This window comes from Vigna unguiculata, chromosome 8, assembly GCF_037176805.1.
Source record: "Vigna unguiculata cultivar grain cowpea cultivar isolate G323 ecotype 2 chromosome 8, ASM3717680v1, whole genome shotgun sequence".
NCBI lineage: Eukaryota > Viridiplantae > Streptophyta > Magnoliopsida > Fabales > Fabaceae > Vigna > Vigna unguiculata.
In genome coordinates this window covers 3,071,489-3,092,423 of record NC_140799.1, presented here as the reverse complement: position 1 = coordinate 3,092,423, position 20,935 = coordinate 3,071,489, and the positions used below count along the sequence as shown (strand labels likewise).

General features: G+C 28.5%; 2 protein-coding genes across 2 annotated transcripts; both read right to left on the bottom strand.

Moving 5' to 3' along the window:
* Positions 1 to 353: 353 nt before the first annotated feature.
* Positions 354 to 7,717, bottom strand: ZCF125 (P-loop containing nucleoside triphosphate hydrolases superfamily protein). The gene is made up of 18 exons (XM_028083391.2): positions 7,496 to 7,717; positions 7,321 to 7,410; positions 6,251 to 6,369; positions 6,040 to 6,153; positions 5,853 to 5,934; positions 5,684 to 5,751; positions 5,509 to 5,586; positions 5,280 to 5,422; positions 5,082 to 5,184; positions 4,912 to 4,992; positions 4,240 to 4,308; positions 4,109 to 4,168; positions 3,832 to 3,972; positions 3,342 to 3,632; positions 2,748 to 2,840; positions 2,152 to 2,310; positions 1,792 to 2,058; positions 354 to 855 (listed from the first exon to the last, which is right to left on the bottom strand). The coding sequence occupies exons 1-18, from the start codon at positions 7,644 to 7,646 to the stop codon at positions 505 to 507; spliced, it is 2,460 nt and encodes an 819-aa protein (XP_027939192.1). The 5' UTR covers positions 7,647 to 7,717; the 3' UTR covers positions 354 to 504.
* A 12,161-nt stretch (positions 7,718 to 19,878) lies between these two features.
* Positions 19,879 to 20,463, bottom strand: LOC114194225 (basic leucine zipper 4-like). The gene has a single exon (XM_085665245.1). The coding sequence runs from the start codon at positions 20,376 to 20,378 to the stop codon at positions 19,968 to 19,970; it is 411 nt and encodes a 136-aa protein (XP_085521371.1). The 5' UTR covers positions 20,379 to 20,463; the 3' UTR covers positions 19,879 to 19,967.
* Between the last annotated feature and the right edge of the window lie 472 nt (positions 20,464 to 20,935).

Sequence of the window (20,935 nt, the reverse complement as noted above, 5' to 3'; positions counted from 1 at the left end):
TTACATTCAAATATCTTGAATTGATATTATTCAAATTGAAAGTTAAATGCTATTGATTAGGCAATAAAGAAAGTCAACTGGTTCTTTCAATCTAAAAGTCTCCTATAAAGTCATCCCAAATTTCCACTAACAACACATTATAAATATTACTTAACGTTTTCATAAAAATCAACTTAAAAATGTGAATATATAACTGAACATAAGTTGTGAAAAATTATACCATTTACTTCTCTTATAATCCATAAGTTACGTTAGTCAGCGTCCGTGTGTCTATGAATTATTTTTCAAAAGAAAAATAGGTACGAAGAATGCACAACGGCACAACCAGGCGGCAAGTTTGCTATTGGCATCACTTGCAAGAGAAAATGAAAATACTTTTTTATGTGAAATAAATACAAACTAAAATCCTTGAATATTTTAGGTTTGGCTAGAATCAAATGATTGTAATAATAAATTTAATACATGAACTGCTCAAGACTCAAATATTCACAACATATATACTACTCACCCAAAAGATTTGGGCACTGAAATTGGAGTCTGAGCTCTCCATTTCTCAATTTTGGTCTTAAGATCACTATGAAAGGAAATGAGTGATTCCTGACGACTAGCAAAAGCTGCGGCAAACTGCTTAACTTCCCCTTCTAGATTTTTCCTTCTCAGCACTTCAGTATTTAAATCTTTCAAAACATTTTCTTTTTGACTGGAAACCATTGATAGTTTCTCAGATGATTCAGAGAACTTCTGCAGCAAAGACTCTCTTTCGACCTTCAAAAGCTGTAACTCCCTTTCCATGCTTTCATATCTTTCACATAAATCCTCCTTTGAGTAAGCAGTTTCACCTCCCAAACCAGAGCCCTTTGTCACAAAAATTTAATTTAGGATAATCAAGAACAACCTACTATACTTCATCTCATTTTATGCTAGAATGCAGTTCTATATGTTCACCTATGCCAGTCTTTAGAAAACTTAGTTCACAGATTAGTGCCTAAACTAACGACAAATATCTCTGTAGACTTTCAATCAACTAGCGGCTTCCTTCAGCCTGAGTTTTAATCTCTCAACAATTCTCTTCAATGGCATTTCATTCTATAAAGAGCTAAAGAGAAGTCAATACAAATTTGTAACTATAAAAGTGATTAACCTGACTGTTTATTCCTACCCAATATATATCCCTAAGCTCTAGCCACATTCAACAAGTTGACTTTGGAGGTCCTGACTATTCTATGGACAAGACAAGCTAGCACAATATGAATCAAATCGACTCTTGTAAGTTGTAACATGAAGGAAATGGAATCTTGCAATCTTTCTAATTTTTTCAGTAGTATCTAATTTCTCCAATATTTCTTGTCAAAAGAAGCCAGACACTATATTGCCATCATTTGATGGCTATTATAATAAAGAAAACAACATATAATTATAGATTTGAAGGGTATGTATAACAATTCAGTATTTCTAACAATTCTATTTGCAACAAGGAGACCACGAGAGGAACTCGATAAACAACATTCTATTTCTAACAATACTTATACTACACACATATTCCACTAGGTAGAAATGAACCATCGGTGATTTTTATCGTTTTATAAACAGGACAACCCCGTGAAAAGCTACTATATATCTTAATCATTTGCTCAATTTCATCTACTGGACATATGCCAAGCAAGGCTTCGGTTACTATTGTACTAATGGCAATGGAATTCTTAAAGAAGACAGAAGATGCCCTAAAAATAAGACAAAGAATAAAACCATGATTGATGATCGATATCTTGATATTTGTGAGCAGACAACTACCTTGTGTTCACAGCTGCACTTATGTTTCTTCTCCAGTTCTTCTGCTATTGAGGTTTTCGATAACTCCAGCGATGCAATTATATTGTCAATCCTCTCGCGAAACATTTTTTGTTGTCCATTGATTACAGTACAGTTTTCAGTGGAAGACCTTTGACCATCCATATTCACTGCAATATGACCTTCCAAAGTTGAAAATAGATGTGCTCCAATTTCACTCACAGTTGAAAGTATCTTCTCAGTCGATAGTGTGCCACCCGATGCACATCTCTGTTTAGGACACAGGAGAAAAATACTTTACTGTTTCTTGAAATGATCAAGCAAATAAAGTTCGAAAAGTGGGATATAGTGCACTCATCCAACCTGCATTACTGACAAAACCTCCTCAAAGCCATCCTTGAAATTTCCCACAGATTCAGATAACCCCAGAGGCAATTCAAGCTTTAGTTGTGTTTCTTGTTGATGTTTTGCTGCTTCATCTATTAATTTCTGGCTTGATGGCACTTCCTTCGAATGCTTTTGCTGGATTCACACAATTAACATAGAGCCAACCATACCGAATTACAAAAAGAAGTTCAAACAGCAACTGTTAATAATACATAAGATCATGACGAACAATGACATGAGACGAATACAAATGATATATCGTTAATTCTTATTAAAAAGGAAGCTCACTATAGTAGTATTTTATGGACGGTCGACTCTACAAAAGCGATGTTTTATATCGCTGTATCAGTAGTTCAAAATATAGACATTAAAAACATTTTAGAAGAGTGCATGAGAGATATGTATAATTATCACAATTGTAATTTGTAGCGTCATACTGGAAGAATTATCCTTTTTTATTCATAAATCAGGTTACACTATTTTCAGTGGTCTTCTAGATTGATTACAATTCTATGGTCAAAATTTAAATTTCCCAAAAATATGTTGGGATAGGATATCCATCAGATACTGACCTCGAGTTCATTTATCCTTTCTTTAGCTAGCTCCAGTTGTCCCCTCAAATCTTGAACCTCTTGCTCATACTTCTCAATTGCACTTGTACAACCCTGACAAACACGGGTCAAAGAAACTAAATAACGACTGCAAAAAAATTGCATCATATACTACTTAATAAAGATATTAATATCATAATATGTAATAATTAAAAGCCACACGCAATCCACGGGCGTAAACTTACCGAACATTTGAACTACAAAAATGGTTTACAACAAATTCCAGTTTTCGTAAAACCTTTTAATACATGATCATGATCAGGTGAGTCTATGATTCTTTAATAATTCAACAAAGAATATTTTGAAAAATCCATCAACCAAACAAATTAAAAAAATAAAAAATAATCTCCTCTATGTATGTCCAGACACCGATTTCTCTTCTATCTCTTGTATATTCAGTTGTGGAGGGCAACCCGTGTAAACTGTATAGGGCTACCCTTTACTCTTAACTTTGTTCCTTTTGGGGGAGATGAGGATGGATGGGAAACAATAGAAATGCAAGAGCACATAAAAGAAAGTTTTTTGGGGAGAAAAACTTAATACATATGTACTCACAGTTGTATCAATTGTCGGGAGTGATTGAACTTTTCTGTTGGTGGGAGGAGTAGTTTGAAGGGAATCAAGATCTGCAACAAAACCGTTGTTCATTTTCAACCACATATCTTCATCAGCCACATTACAGAAAGCATCTGGAAGGGGGCTTTGATCTGGCAACGTTGAATACTTTGATCGCCTGACTACAAAAACACTGGGATCTGCCTTCGGAGATTTGAAAATATCTCCTTGAGATATACTACTAATGTCACTGTACTCTTCCATAAATCCGTGCCTCAAAAATCCCGGTCCCTAATGAATAAAATGGTTAATATCAGGAAAAGTGAGAATGCTGATAAAAAAAAAAATCAGGAAAAGTGAGAATGAAAATCATGTTAACTACAACGCGGTACAGAAAGGAAAACTGTGAATTGTTCCCATGGAACAAAAGTGATTATGCAATTCAGTTTAACATACAGATATAATGATCATTCAAATAAACGAGGTTCACCTGACTGTCGTTCGTCCCACAGTCTGAGAAAGATTTTGTAGTAGAATTTTCAAATTTCATCTGTTGTTCCCTAATCCATTGATTACGTGATTTCCTCTCCTCTTGCAGTTCCATTTCAAGTTTCCCACGCTCCATTTCATACTGTACAGTGAGATATGAGAAGATAGTTAAATAACTAATACAAAAATACAAATCAGAGTTTACGGTAACGCTTTAGAATGAACTTTAATGGCTCTAAATATGTATAGTGCATAGGAATTTGAAAGGTCAGACCTACCTTCAGCAAATCGTTCCTGAGTTTAAGAATCTGTTGCTCGAGCACCTCAGCATGGGACCCCTGAAAAGAAATTTCTATAATGTAACATTTTCTTATTTTGAATGTACAAATTATCATCAGGAGATGATTACCTCAAGCTTCTTACGTAGTTCCTCTATCTCTAATTGTTGCCGTTTTAACAAGGCAGCATCCGTCAATATCTGTAAAATTTCTATTGTCAAGACAGTGGCCAAATATAGGCTAGAAACAAGTACCGGCATGCACATGAAAGCACACCCTAAGCGCATATAACTAGCTGCGAAGGAATTGAAGGTTTATTATTTAAGTACCTATATGTTAACTATATTCCCTGAGAAAAACAAGTGAAATGTAGAGAAAAGTTCAGGCTTGACCCAAGTGAAATGTATAAATTGTTTTAAAATTTCTTCAAACTTATGCAGTTTAGGAAAGAAAGAAAGCAAGAAAGAAAAAATCACCATCGTAAAAGGTACTTATGCAGATTACGAAAGAAAGAAAGAAAAAAAATTCAACATCGTAAAAGGTACTTATGCAGATTACGAAAGAAAGAAAGAAAAAAAATTCAACATCGTAAAAGGTATACGCATCATCAGTAAGATCATCATGGTGGAAACTTAACATTGTAAAACGTAAACATTTCACGATTAATGGTACCTAGGCGTGACTACATATGCACGTACAAAACCTACACCGAGTTCCTATTCAACAAGCAATATGAAGCTTTAAGGACCGAAAATAAAATTTAATAACGTAAAAGTTACGAGGTACACCGAAAATACACAGACCTCATTCACTTGAACGCAATTCGTTATGCGTTTGGCTCTACTGGCAAACTGAAGAGTTCCCCTTGTTTCTTCAATGTGAATCTGAATGGATTGCCGAATATTTGCATTAAAATATTGTTGACCTCAAGCAGATGAAAAGAGCAACGCAAAACCGAAATCAAAGCCTCTACCTCTTCTGGTGCTATGGTGCAAATAATGGACGTTTTCGCATTACCACCAAGAGCAGGTTGGAGTATACGAGTTAATTTACTATCACGATACGGAATATGCCCCCTGCCATGAAACAAAAAGGGGCGGAGCATTATTATCTTGTGAAAAGCACCCAAAATTAAAATATTGCACAGGAGGCTGGACAAACAACTATATACCTTTGCTTCGAACCCTCACTTAGTTTGTTGATAACGTTTCCCAAAACCATCAAGCTTTTGTTAATATATTTTCCTTCTTTTAAACGTACTCCATCAGCTCCAGTCTTGGCAATCCTTTCAGAACCAGCTAGATCTACTAAATTCTAATTCCACAAACTCCACAATAAGCATGCCAATTACTCGTAAGAATTTCTTATAGACAAGGAAGGTGTGAAAAAATAATACAAACCAAGACTGAAACTCGAACAACATCATTAATTGAAGAATCATTGAAAGAATTGGAATCCTTTCCTTTGCTTTCAATCACCTGCATATTTCATTTTAGCAAATGAGTTAGGGGTAATTTTATGAGGAAAAGTTTTCTGATAAACATAAGTTTCGCAAATAAAAAGTTTGCGGGATACCATTCTAAATATTGTGTGCGATCTGCTACTCCTTACATTCATATTTGTCTCACCAAAATGTCTGTTAACTGTAAAAGTATCAAAGAACAATCAACAACTTAAAAATAAGCATGCATATACGTTCAAACTTCAGAGCAAATTATAAAAATGTATCAGTATAAACACAAACCTTCCCCTGCTTTAATGAGATTCAGCACTTGTTCAGCATTATTTACAATTTCCTCTTTCAGCCCTGAAACAAATACTCCACGCTGGCAAAAATTAAAATACAAAAGTCAGCCCATTTATACCATACATTTTCTATAGTGTAAATGCACATCAATTTTTAAAAAGAATACATATAGCAACTACGCAACCTCCAAACTTTCGTGAATTTGCAATTTCTGGTTTTCGACAACGAGAAGGTCGTTAATTTCTTCGTTGTAGATCTCCATATAGGAAACTCGGATCAGAAACTCTCGATCAGACATCTGGGGCACCGAATTGGTCGAACCAAACATCAACATTACATAAATAATCACAAACTTGAACAAACTAAACCAATTTCGTACTAAGTATTAAACATACCGTATCAATTGTCGCAAATATATCTCTAACTGCCCGAGGAATCACTCCGGCGTCAGTTTCAGAACCATTCATGGTGAAAGTCTTGCCACTACTGGTCTGCCCGTACGCAAATGCAGTTCCTGAGCATAGCATGTGACATGATCTCAACAAATCAACATTCATATTTAGAAATTACAAAAATTTAATTACATCAGTCACAATACTAGTAATTTTAGGTCAACGTTCAGACATTTAGTCCATTGAAAATTATATTATTAGTCGAACGAAACAATTGAAAAGAAAACTAGATAATGAGACTTGCTTTTAGAATAAAATATCTAAACATAAAATCAATTCCTTTTAAAACTAACTTTACGTTAAGCTATTCACTTAGTTGCTGTAGTTATCCCTATTTTACGCTTAAGAAAATGTTCAGACTTTTAGTCCATTGAAAAACTGCTTATTAGTTGAAACAATTGGAAAGAAAACTTGATGATGAGACTTAATTTTCGAATAAAATATTTAAACATAAAATCACTTCATTTCAACTTAACTTAGTGGCTATAGTTATCCCAATTATAACTTTACTCCTCTACGGGAAGATTATAGACTTTAGTAAACACAGTCTTTAATATGCGTTTATCACTGCTAAAATTCTTAGTAAGCTGGTTTATCTCTATCTCAATCTCATCAAATTTATGTATTACAATAATTTATCTTTATTCCTAATTGAAGTTGGATCTCCAACAATACAACCAAAGCATAACATAAATCTTACAATAAATTATATTAGCCATTCTTGGGATTTCCAAAAATTACACAGACTCTTCCTGAATTTCTAATCGTGTAATAACCACCCTTGAATGTTTAAAAAAATCATACCTACACTCCTTATCCCCTTAATATTTTAAAAATGTCGGCGAAGTTTATGTAACTTCATGAATCGTTGGAAAATCTTAATACAGCATTGTTCAGTTGGTTACCACTTGAGCTAAGCTAAGACTAAGACGAATATCATAACCAAAATAACTAAAATAACAATAACAAAGAGTAGTAGATGCTAGAAGTGAACGAGTATCGAATTTGGATACCGTTGAAGCCATCGAGCGCGGCGTGAATGATATCCTTGGCAAGGAGCTCGTAGACGCTAGCATTGGTGCTTCTTTCGTCGAATATATGATCTGAAAGAGTTAGAAATGGAAAATTGAAGAGTGATTTGAAAATAAAAAATAGAGGAGAAAGAAATTGACGATGACGATGACGTACCAAAACCGTAAGAAGAGGTAGAGAGAGGAGTGCCGTGGATCTTGTGAAGAGATATGCGGTTATCTTCGACTTTCCAGAAGGTTCCAACGGCGGAAGAGGAATCTTCGGACACCGGAGGACGGAGGCGAACGGCGACGCAGATCCTCTCCATTTTGCTGCTTTTCTCAGTGATTCTGTTCTGCAACAAACAGAGCGGGCACTGCTACGATCCTTTTCTCTCTTTCACTACGTTTGAATTTCTGTGCATTGACGGAAACACCCTTGTCGATCGCGGCCCAACCGTTGAATTTAATTTCTGGACCTTCACACAAGTGGGCCAACCAGGAGCGCCAAGATAGAATAAAAGTAAAAATTAAAAATATAAAAAGTAAATTATCAAAAATGTGTAAATAAATAATAAAAAAAAATTGTGGTAAAAGACATTAATAACACATGAATTGTATGTCCGTTTACATAATATCTCTGAGATTTTATTAGATATTGTCCGTTTTAAAATCAAAATTACTTTTATGATTTTATCTTTAAAAAGATGTATCCGAAAATTAAAAAAAATATATATATTTCAATTTTCTTTAACTTTAACTTAACAATCTAAAATAATTATTAAAGTGATATATTCTTGATTTTTAATTTAAGCTAGAATTAGTATTCCCTACAAAGTATGAACTATGTCTGAAACAGGCATATCTATGTTGGAACTTTTTGAAATTGGTTTATTAGAATTTTACATTATTCGATCTAATATAGGTCATATTATAAAATTATGCATAAGTAATAATTATCTTAGTTGACCGTATTTTTAAATGCATCAAAGAGATAAATATTGGGAAAAAGTTATGAACACATTTTAGTTAAAGAAAAAGTGAAAAATTGTGAAAAAAAAAATCCAAAAAAGGGACATACATGTGTTTATAACAGGATTCAATTTTAGACAAACAACATTCGTTAAAAAAATTTGGAGTGCTTTTACTGAGCTGATTAAGAAAGACACTAGGCTTGGTTGGAAACAACCATATATAAATTATCTTAGCAGGTGTAGAAGAATGGATTGTGGATTACAAAAAACAAGGTAGGTTAATGTTGTTGTTACTATGAACACACTAACATTTTAACAAACTTAATATTTTATAAGAGAAGACATATTTATTTAAAAATATAACTAATCATTCTATTAAATTTTAATATTTTTGTATTAATAAATCTGTAATAATATAAAAATATATATTTTAAATAAACTCATCCACAAATTTAAAATCTTGTTATATAAATTTAATAAGTTTAAAATTCAATTGTTTATTACGTGGTGATGTAAAACTTGTGTAGTGCATTGATTACTGTATATTCTATTAGCTTTTATAATAATTAATTTTATTAATATTTACTATCATAGCTAAAATATTTATAGTGCATTAATTAAATTTGTAATAGTTGATGTTATATTTATCTGTATTTTAAAATATTTCCATGTTACTTTATAATTTCCCATTAAATTGAGATTTGTTTTTCATATCATCTTCAATTACATTTTTTAATATTTTTTATCATAAATTCAGATGAATAAAGGAATGCATGGAGGATAAAGTTGGCAATAAATTATATAATAACTGCATTTTTATTGGTTATGACTACATGAAATTCAAACAGTATGTGGAAAATCATATATTTATTTACTTTTCTTATTTATTAAGCAACGCGTATTACATAAAATGTTAAATTTATAAGATTTTCAAAAGGTAACCTAGAATCATACCGGTTCACCAATGCACTTAGTGATCAGTACTGAATTATTTGCTTTCAAAATAGGAAACAGGTGAAATTATTATTAATTAAAAATTTATTAGATACTTTTGTATTAAGAAAAACTATAAACTAAAATATAACTCGATATTCGTTAAATTAAGTTAAGTCTAAAATGTTTATAACTCTAAAATCCTAAACCTTAAAAAAATTAACTCAAGTTATATAATAATTTATATATTTACTTATTTAGACATAACACCATTGAGTATTGAAAATAATCTCTATTAATGTGTTTGATAGATTAAACCAGGTTCTTATTTTTTAAATAGAATATCGAGATTTTTTTCTTGAATATAAAGAGAGTTTATAGTACTTAGTATAAAAACTTATATTATTAACTTTAAATTTAACTCAATTAATAAGATAGTTTAATAGCTCCAACAAATTAGTTAGAATAATAGATAATAATAACATTTTAAAAAATAACATTAAGTTTAAAATCTAACTGAATTATTTTTTTAAAATATTTCACTTATATATATATAATAATTTAATTATCATTATAATAAAATTTCTAAACAATGATCAATTTTAATGACAAAAATTAATTAGTCACTATAGTGATCAATTTAGATATCAACTTATAAACTAAAAATTATTGGTAACTAAAATAATTTTTAAATTGATGTCTAAGTTAATCACTATAGTGAATTGATATATAGATTGCTCACTAATATTAGTTACCAGGTTTTGACAATCAAAGAAATTGGTCTCTAAATTAGTAATCAATTTAGGAACTAATTCATTTGGTAGACAAAAATTGGGTAACTAATATTAGTGACAAATTTAGAGATCATTAACTATAGTCATTACTATAAAGATTAATTTATAAACTATTTTAGTTATCAATAATTTGTAATTATAGATTGGTATTTAAATTAGTCAACAAATGACTAATTATTTTTTGTCACTAAAATTTATCATTATTTATAAATTTTCTTATAATATACATATATAAAGAATGTCCCATAATTTATATATTTTCAAAACATACGCATTTACATAAAAGTGACCCAAACATTAAAATAGTAAATACTTTTCCCTCTTATCCGTTAGAAAGAAGGAAGATTCACCCTAAATAAATAATTCAAAATCATAGATTGTTATAAGATATTGTAGTGTAGAATGTCTTCTTTTTTTAGAACTAAAGTTAATGGTTTCTAGGTCAAAAGATGACACCTCTTTATTTACTCTTTCCAACCAAACAACGATTTTTGCTGAGTTCTTAAAACTTGCTTGTGAAGAAATAAATGGAAAATTAGAGGTAGAAGACAAACATAAAATGGAAGAAAAAAAAAATCACATGTCAATTAGTAAAATAATAATATTCTTAAACTCTCACCAATTACATAGTTTTGTATATGAATGTTTGTTTTAAAGTTTTTCTTAATTTTTTAATTTCACGAGAGTGATTCTGTGTGGATTTCATGGGGGCTACAAATCTGAATTCCAAATCGATTCTTTGCATTTGGATAAAAAACGACCAATCATCAAAAAGTGGTTGTAACTTTGTTAAGGGGACTTGACTTCAATGTGCATGTCCATCTTTATTATCCAAATCAATGATTGATATTATGAAACAACAATAAATAAAAAAAAATGAACACAAAGATATATTAAGTTATTTTAAGAGTAATTTAAGAAAAAAAATATTATTCATCACTCTTATTTTTTGTTAATTAGGTAGTTTGAAGTTAAACTACTTGCTAGAACCATTATTTAAAATAAAATAAACTAGATTGAAAAAAAAATTATCATATAACATATTTGTGTTAATTGAAGTTGAAAGTAATCCATGGAATTCATCACTTAAATGAAGCTTTATTTAATCACATGTTCTGCCATTGCTAGACATCCAAAAGCTGTGTAGTAATAGTTCACGTCATTATACCTTCAACTCATTTAAACTTTTTATTCATGTGTATATGTGTTTCTTTTTTATTTTAAAATTATGCTTACAACAATAATTAATATATCAAATTTTTAAATTATTTACTAAAAAAATAATATGGAAATATATTGTATTTTTATTACTTTTTATACAAATATTTTTTTCAATTTATTTATTAAATATTTTTTATAAAATAAATTTAACTCATCTAAATATAATTTTAAAATACTTTTTAATATCCGAGATAATTTGATAAATTTGTTTTTCTTTCAACTAAACTTAATTATTAATTTAACACATCAATTAAATCATTCAAAGACTTTACTTTTAAATTTACCCACTTTCACCCTCAAATCCCTTAAAAATATAAATTTTATCCTCTAATACACTCAAATTTATTATCTCCCTCCCCAAATTAATCGTCACAAGTGAACACACTCATATAACATTTTAATATTGATTTTGTTGTTTCTAATGACAGGTTATTGAATATCAGAGGGCTTTGATTTCGCTAAGTCTTTTGGAGTGGTCTGATCTGGTTACTTCCCTAGTTGGCTTATGTCATCCTTGTCCGTGTACTGTCCTGGGTTGACTTATGTCGTCCTTGTCCGTGTGTTCGTGTACTATCCTAGGTTGACCGTTCCTTTTGTGACCTTTGTTATGAGTTGAGGCCGGTTTAGGTTTATGCCGGCCTGAGCCGTGTACCTTAGTTGTTTCCGGCATATATGTGGGGATTGTTCGTTGTTACTTATATGGTTAAGTTGGTCAGGTACAGTACAATTTTTATTTAGAAGAAATAATTAAGTTCCAATTTTTAATTGAGGTTTTATTATATTTTTTATTTATTAAATATTAAAAAAATTATAGTTTTTAATTGAGTTGTCTCAACGGGTAAATTTATTCATCAACTAAGCGACGTGAATGTTATTTTATTCCATCATCTAGTTCATTTGTTTTCACATATTAATAAATGTGATGTTATGTGATTAATATAAAAATGATATTAATGTTGATAAATAATTGGTGAATTTTAGTTGACCTCATAAATAAAGTGTTAGATAATACATTTACCATGCTTTTATTGATTTTCACGACATCACCTATAGCGATTATGAGACTCTCACTATCACCATTGTTGACATGCAACATGTATCCAATGAAGATAATAGAAGTCATTCATCGTTTTATATTAACGATAATATCAGTTTATAGTGTTCACAAAATCTCACATTTCTAAGAAATAGATACAATTAAGCAAGTAATGAGTAAATCACATCACTCAATTATCAGAAAGATTAAACAACAAAGATTCAATTAAAGAATATAAAATGTTTAATACTTAATAAACTAAAAGAACTTGATAGAAATTCAATTAAAAATATTCAAATTTACAATAAACTTAAAACTTAATTAAATTGTTGACTAATGATGTATTTTTATAATAATTTGAGGAATTTGCCTTTTCTTGATATATAAAGTTCAAAGTACGAAATTATTTTCGTGAAAAAAATCATGGATTTACTATTATTCATTCATGTTTTTAATTAATTTTTGTTTTTTATAATAGATATTATATATATATATATATATATATATATATATATATAAATAATATTTATATGATGTAATCTTATCATGACTCATGTTTTTCTCTTTTAATAAATTTTTCATGCAGTAAGAGTGATATTTAGCATGAATTTATTTGGAACTTATTTTTAACTTTGTTAACATAAAATATATACTTTTTCCATAAATTATTTTTCATAATCTATATCCAATGTGTTATTGAGATAAATTTTATTGATGTAAAAATTGGATGTGATATTTTGATTATAGATATAATCAATATATAATATTTCTTTAGTTTTAACAGAAAGCAACAATATGTGGCTTTTCTACATCATAACAAATGTAAAAAGTGTCACATGATTAAGATCAAAGTAATGTGACATTATTTTCTTAAATTGGTTTTATTTTCATATGTCTCTACCTATGATGATAGAATGTTATACATAAATTTCTGAACTCAATTAATTACAAATTAAAAAAAACAATAAATATTAAAGTTAGTAATTTTTTATATGATGACATATTACTGATGAACACTAGGAATGTCAAGAATCATAGTTACACCTAATATGTAAATTTGTAGCCATAGTAACTACTAAAGTTCAACAAATTATACTTAAGTCCATTTTAGTTTAGTAAAAAACGAAGGTTACTACTAAATTAGTAAAACTAAATCAAATCATTTAATAATTTATAATGCATAAAAGAAAATACTTTCTCTGATCGTGACGAATTTATATAGTTTATTTTGTGTCCAATGGTTCATCTTCAATAAAAGCTTACAAAATGTATGTAATAGATATTAATTTTCTATTATAATGGCATATTCAAAATTATAAATGTTAGTCTATAAAATTTAAAGTATTATATTACTTATTTTAAGAATCCTTACATTCAGTGGCGGTTTGTTGTGACTAAGGGCTATGGTCCCTAAATTTTTTTATATTTATATAATTTAATATATAATTATAAATATATATTTTTTAAAAATTTGTGTTTTTAAAAAATTTGTAATTTTAATATATTTTAAAACATTTTTATACATCTATATCTATATATAAGGAAACATTTTTTTTTCACATCTATTTTTCAATTTTACCTTTTAAATATTTTTAAATAAAATTAATTATTTTATTAATATTTATTTTTAAGTGATCATTTATTTTATTTAAAATTTTTTTATTTGATTTTTTTAAACTTAATCATTATAAATGAAAATTAATTATAGTAAAATTATAAAAATTATTTATATTTAATTTTATAATTATAATAATAACAATAATTATAATTTTATTATTTTTTATTATCATAAAAAAATAAATAAAATATTTTACTAGTTTATATAAAAATTTTGAGATTACATTTTTTGTTTTTAATTTTTTTCAAAAATATCAATTCGGTCCTCCAATTTTTTTTAGTCTCACTTTGGTCCCGATTTTAAAAAAAATAATGCAATTTGATCCTTTTTTTGTTAAATTTCTTGAATTGGATAAATTTTTTTTTATCAAAATTGAAGTTGTGAATAAGGATGGTTTCCTTTGTTGGTGTAATTGAAATAATCCTAGTGTCAATTTTGATGAAAAATTATTGCTCCGTTTCAAGAAATTTAACGAAAATGATCAAATTGCATCAATGTTTAAAAATCAGAACAAAATTAAGACTAAAAAAAACTAGAGGACTTGACATTTTTTGACGAAAAAATAGATTGAGAGGGTAAATCAACAAAAAGTTTGACATCCAAAATATTGACTGAAGATCCGCCACTGCTTACACTACACTACCAAAAATTTTCATATTACATGAGATTTTTTTTGCAAATTTGTTAAAAAAATTTACAAGAAAAAACTTTTTCCTGCTATTTTCTCTAAGAATATTAATTGGCGGGTAATTCCTTTGTGGGTAATTATTTTCTACAAAATTATAAAATTCGTAAGTATTTTCTACAAAATTTGTTGTGAAAAGTGTTTTATACAAAATATTTTGCAAAAAAATTGACAGCAATTTTCTGTAAATTTTTTTTCATAACAAAATTTATAAATATTTTCTATTTAAAAAAAAATTCAAAACAAAATTGACAAAAAAATATGAATTTGTTTAATAGTGTAGTGAAAAATGAGACATTTATATCACTAATATAACATCAATGATATAACCTATGATGCAAAGTATCTCACTTGAAAAATGTGAGATGATCATTTTATTATACAAAATAACAATATTTATGTCGGACTTTAGGATCTTTGCATTAGTGATCCAAAGACATGTTCTTTCATATTTGGATGTTTTTGCTTTTGAAAGTTTTTTACCTAATTAAATTATGTTTATATAGTTTTTTATTGAGTTAATTGTCTAAATATCTGTTCTATGTTCAAAATTGATATAATGTTTTTTTTTTTTATCTAAAGAGAATGTATGAATGTCTTTATTCAATTATTTTTGTTCATCCTTGATATCGTATATTTGTTGTTTACATATAAATTTTCAAATTTAGCTATCAAATGTTTAACATTAAAATTTAAAATATAGTAAAAGTTATAGGAAGTACCAAATCAATAACAAAGACAAATTGTAGATCCGTGTTCATCGGTTGAATAACTATTGAGAAATTAACTTTTTACATATAAATTTGTATTTAGAATGTTTTGTATTAACAATTCTTATTTTGTATGACTTAAAGCTCAAGAACACCATACACCGAAGAAACTTTTTCGTCCTATTATAAACAAATGGATTATCTTATTGCATATATTGTATGTTTGATGAGTGTATCCTTAATATCATAACAACCGTAGATTGACTTCAATATAATCTTATTTGATTATGTGTTTGTCATTTGTTCTCTATTTATGATGTATTGTATATGTTTACCATTAGTATAATTCCGATATGAGCAAGGAATGATTAAGATCAACAAATTCATCACAATAACAAAATAAACTTTAAGTGAAATTTATAAATAAATTTAAGTAAATTCATGTAATACGCAAAATATAAATTGATTAGAACTTTTTTCATCTATTTTTTTTGTCTTCTAAACAATAATGTAGATGACAGCTGTAGTTATAAAGTTACTTTAATGTTTAAATGAATAAAAAAAGAATATAAGTCCAAAAATTAGAAGAATTATAATGTGTCATATTAATGTAGAAGTTGCTTTCTTGTTGGCCAAGGAAAATACTATCCTTATAATAAGATAACTTATATATCTAATAAAATTAGAAATGCAAGAATTTTTTTTATACACGTTTGAGTGAAAATGTTTGAAAATGAATTACGTGTCCAGGTACAAATCCATCAATGTGATTGATTTGTTATTATGTCTTAGTTTATCAACTTTAATTAATGATGTTACCACTCTTTTTCAAATTGATTGCATGATGCAAGTTGGTGAGTACGTAAGAGTTAAAGCACTATTTATACATATTCTTTTTTGTTGTGTAAATATTTATCTTTGTCGGAAAAAAAATAAAATAAAAAAAAAATAGCATAAAAGATGATGTTTGCTGTTGAAAGTTATTGCAAATTCACACTGGTACTGGTACTAAGATATGAAAACCTTTAAAAGCTGGCATGACGCGTGATAAGGTTCAATGGGTGGATTTGTGGATGAAATTCGTAGAATGTAACACTGAACATGTATCATACTTTACAAGGTGTGTCATGTATCTTTCATCAAAGTCTACAGTGGAAAAAAAATTTATAAATAAAAATATTTTTATTTATATTTTGTAAAGATTTTATCTTTAATATAATACTAATAATAAGTTTTTTATTTTATATATATATATATATATATATATATATATATTACAACAACTAGTTACAATAAAATTATAAAAATTATTACATAATAATTTTATTATCAGAAACAAAAAATAAATATACATACACATTCGTGTTTTCACTGATAATTATAATAATAATAGCTAAAATGTTTGAAACATTATATTAGATATCCAATTTTCATTTCTCTACAATTCCAGCTCTATTTACAAAATAATGTTAGAAGTTTTTTTTTTTTTTTTATCTTATCACGCACAAGAATAAATATGTTACTCTTCTATTATTAAAGTTCTTCTTTTTTAAGTTATAGATAATAGAAAATAAGTTAGCACGATTAAATCTTAAATACTTTTTTTTATCAACAATAATAAATATATTAAATAGAAATAATTTATCAAATAATATATACAAATAAAAATAAAAGAATAAAACACAATAATATACCTTTTTTTTTTCTTATACGTTACCATAAAATTGTTATATATTGACATAATATTATATATCAACCTTACCATAAAATTAAATTTTAGGTCACAATTCATATCATATATCAATTCTAATAACACATTGAGAAGTGAACCATACATATATATATATATATATATATATATATATATATATATATATTAAAATTGGCCCATATGTCTAACCTCTCATTTAAGTAGGATATGTTTATCTGTCCCACCTCTTCTTTTTTAAGATGTGAATTTACTTTTTTCTTACTGAATTTTAGAAAAGATAACTTTAGAAAACATTGAACAAATGCAACTTTTGGTTCCATCTATAGATTCTTTATGTCAACTACTTAATGTATTGGTCCAAGTTTTATGATTTGTATAAGAGAAATAAAATATTTTGTGAGAAATATATGTGAAACCAACTAGATTATATATATCACCTTTATTTATGTGAAAATAGACGAGTTTTACTTTATAGTAAAGAATATTGTATGAAATTTTCTTATGTTTTTAGATGAAAAAATTGGACTAGACCACTGATCACTCTGTTAAGAAGATAATGACGACCATTAGAGATGACCATCATTTTCAATCAATTTTGACTATCAAAATCAATCCCAATTGTCCACTATTAATTGAATAAAAAGTAATGTCTTTAAACCCAAAAATAATAAAATGGTTCTCTCAATAATCAATGTACACAGAGTTATGCATTAGATTTTATATTGTTAATTATAATGCATGATTTTCTAAATAGTGTGTTATGTTGTTTATTATATATGTTCTTACGAGTTCACTATGTAAAGATTGTTATTATGATTTTCTTTCTTCCTTTTTCAACAATTCTTCTCTTATATTCAATTTGAATGTGTTGGTATGTATTCTTCGCCAGAATTGAATGTGAGTTGTCCATGCAATGATACTCTGTGTTCAAGTCAGACAAGAAATAAGAAATGCAATAAATGCAGTAATAATGACAAATTTATTAATTATCTCGTGAATAATGTTATTTATATTAAATATTAGATTTAAATACTATGTTTATGGACTCTTACCTGATTGAGGCTGATTTATATAGATAATTACTAGAATTAATTTGTTTAATAATATTGGTAAATAATTTAGTTCTTAATATCATTCATATTGAAATGTAATAATGAGATCGACATGATTTTAGCTGTAACTAGGCTGACATATATAGTGTCGACTGATGAGATTTACTTGATATCGTCCATTGTAAGATATATATATATATATATATATATATATATATATATATATATATATATATATATATATATATATATATATATATATATATATTAAAGGTGATTGAGAACATATACAAGTCATCTTAAGGTCGAGATGACTTCACAACATACCAAGATGACCATGGAGTACTTGGTTGATCTTAAGATGTCACTCCATGATTTATACAATTATTATGTAAAGACTAAGATGATCTCAAATATACATAATACAATATCAATAAAAAGATAATAACATATTATGTGCTTTTATTATGTTTAGTTTGATTTTATGCGCTTCATATAATTTTAATATGTTACTATATATGGAGTTTATACAGGAAAGTTCTTTTACTGAAACATCCAACAACGTAATGTTATATGCTTGTATATAACAAAATTAATTATTACAAATGGTGTTAAACATTGTTTCAGTACATCCAGTAGTCTCACATTGTTTAGGAGTCGAGATCAAACGTAATTTAAATACTTATTACTCTCCCTCTAACCTTCAAGGTGTATTTGAAGGACAAATCTGTGAAGTAACTCCACGCTCCATACACTCTTGTAGTAAATACTCCATACACTCTTGTAGTAAATAATCCATCTTAATTGATATATACATTCATTTTTTCTTGGTTAAAAGAACATATTTTCTATAACCCAACTTGGTTAGAAAAATGCAAATATGTAACCACTTAAAAAAACCCAACTTTTAATTCAATAAGCATGGATCGAATGGTGTGATTGTAGCCAATATCACATTGATACGAAACTATTTTTCACATAACTTCATTTTTTTTTTCTTCAGAAAAAAGAAAGTAAAGTAATTCCATCCCTTATGATTAACAGGGTTGTTCACATGTTGGGGGGGTCCTCTATGACCTCATTGCTAAAATTTTGGCCACACCTCTCTTTTCCTTCTTTAATCACTTTTTTAGGGCAACTTTCTTTATTTTCTTTTCCCTTTTTTCATATAATATTTTCATTTTTTTTCTCATATATATAATAATTTCCTTTTGGACAGGGCAGAAGGCATGATCAACCAAATATCTTTGTCCACTTCAAGTCATAGTCAAATCAACAATACTTGACGATTATCCAAATCCAAAAGACACAACAAAAAGAAGAAACAACATTATATAACATTAATTCCATCATTGACCCATAACTATACCTTATATTTACATCAAATACATGCACACACATATATTTAATATATACATACATATATTCCTTGAAGATTCCCATCATATAGAGACTTAAATAATTGTCACTCACCCTCTCCTTAATTTAGACACTAATTAATCTTTTACAATATGATTACAAAAGCTACCTAAGACAAAACAAAGTGGCAACAACACCAAAAAGTAGAGAGACCCTCAAAATCTCTCTACGTTCCTCTTCCAACAACGTGGGGTTTCTCGAAACCACCACATGCATGTTGTGTGTATATATGTATATATTAATTTCATATTGTATTAAAAGAAAAAAAAAAGTTGACGAAATTAGAAAAGCTTAATTATTCTGACTTGAACACATGCACCCAACAAAAATTTGATGGTGTGGGATATTTAGTATATTAGGAAGAAGAGCTTAATTTATTGTACAGTAAGATACTAAACGACGTCGTACTTACTACTCAATGTGATATTCATATACACATAATGACATAGTCTAATTTTGTTGTTGTTGTTACATTTTAGTTTACGAGTGACACTATACTACTGTTGTGAAATCATGGTGGCTAAAATTTGATAAAGATTTGAGAGTGTAGCCATAAGGGTCACGGATTCGGATCTAAGACGTTCATTCTCCACGGAGAGAAGAAGATTCTGGTGCATGGTTAAGCATAACCGGTTTTTTAATTCTCGGTTTTCCATTCTGAGCCGGTTCGCTTGGTTCGTGAGATTCTCTAAATGCCGCTTCTTTCTCCAGCGGGACCGCCTAGCTGACTCCCGGTTCGACTGCATTCGCCGGAGCTTTCTCTCGTGCGTGGACCGGACCGCCCGGTTCGATTCCTGCGAACCGGACTCCGGGGTGGGCGGTTCGTTAACGAGGGAGAATAGCTCCTGTATTTCGGTCGGCGTGAACATGGTTTCGAGAACCGGTTGGGCTTCTTGGTGGAAGAACATTGTCGTTGGTTGTTGCAACGCGAGAAGAGAAGAAGAAGGAGAGGAGTGAACCGGTTGTGTCGGAAAAAACGAACCGGAGAGAGGAAAGAAGGGGAAAAGGGAAGAAGTGAAGCGTAGGGGCTGGGTATTTAAGGAGGAAAAAGGCTGCAAAACGTTCCAACATGTGGGGCCAGAAAGCTATGTGCGCATTTTCTCCAAAGAAGAAAAAAAGTAGGGTAACACATGTTTTAGGTATTTTCGTTTTTACACTTTAAAAATTACTTCTTTTACACACACCCACACACAAAAATTAGGGTTATTATATTTAAGTTAACCTTTTCTTTTCCACCAATCTGATAATCATATTTAAGTTAAAGCTAATGTGAAAGAGAGATTTATTTAATCTCTGTCAACACTTCAACAATTGAGATCATTTTCATTATATATATAACCTTTGAAATAGCTAATCTTCTATTATGATAATTCTGATAATTCTAATGATTAACACGATTAATGATTTTGTATATGACAACAAGAATAAGAATAAGAATGAGGAGCAAATATATTTTATATAATTA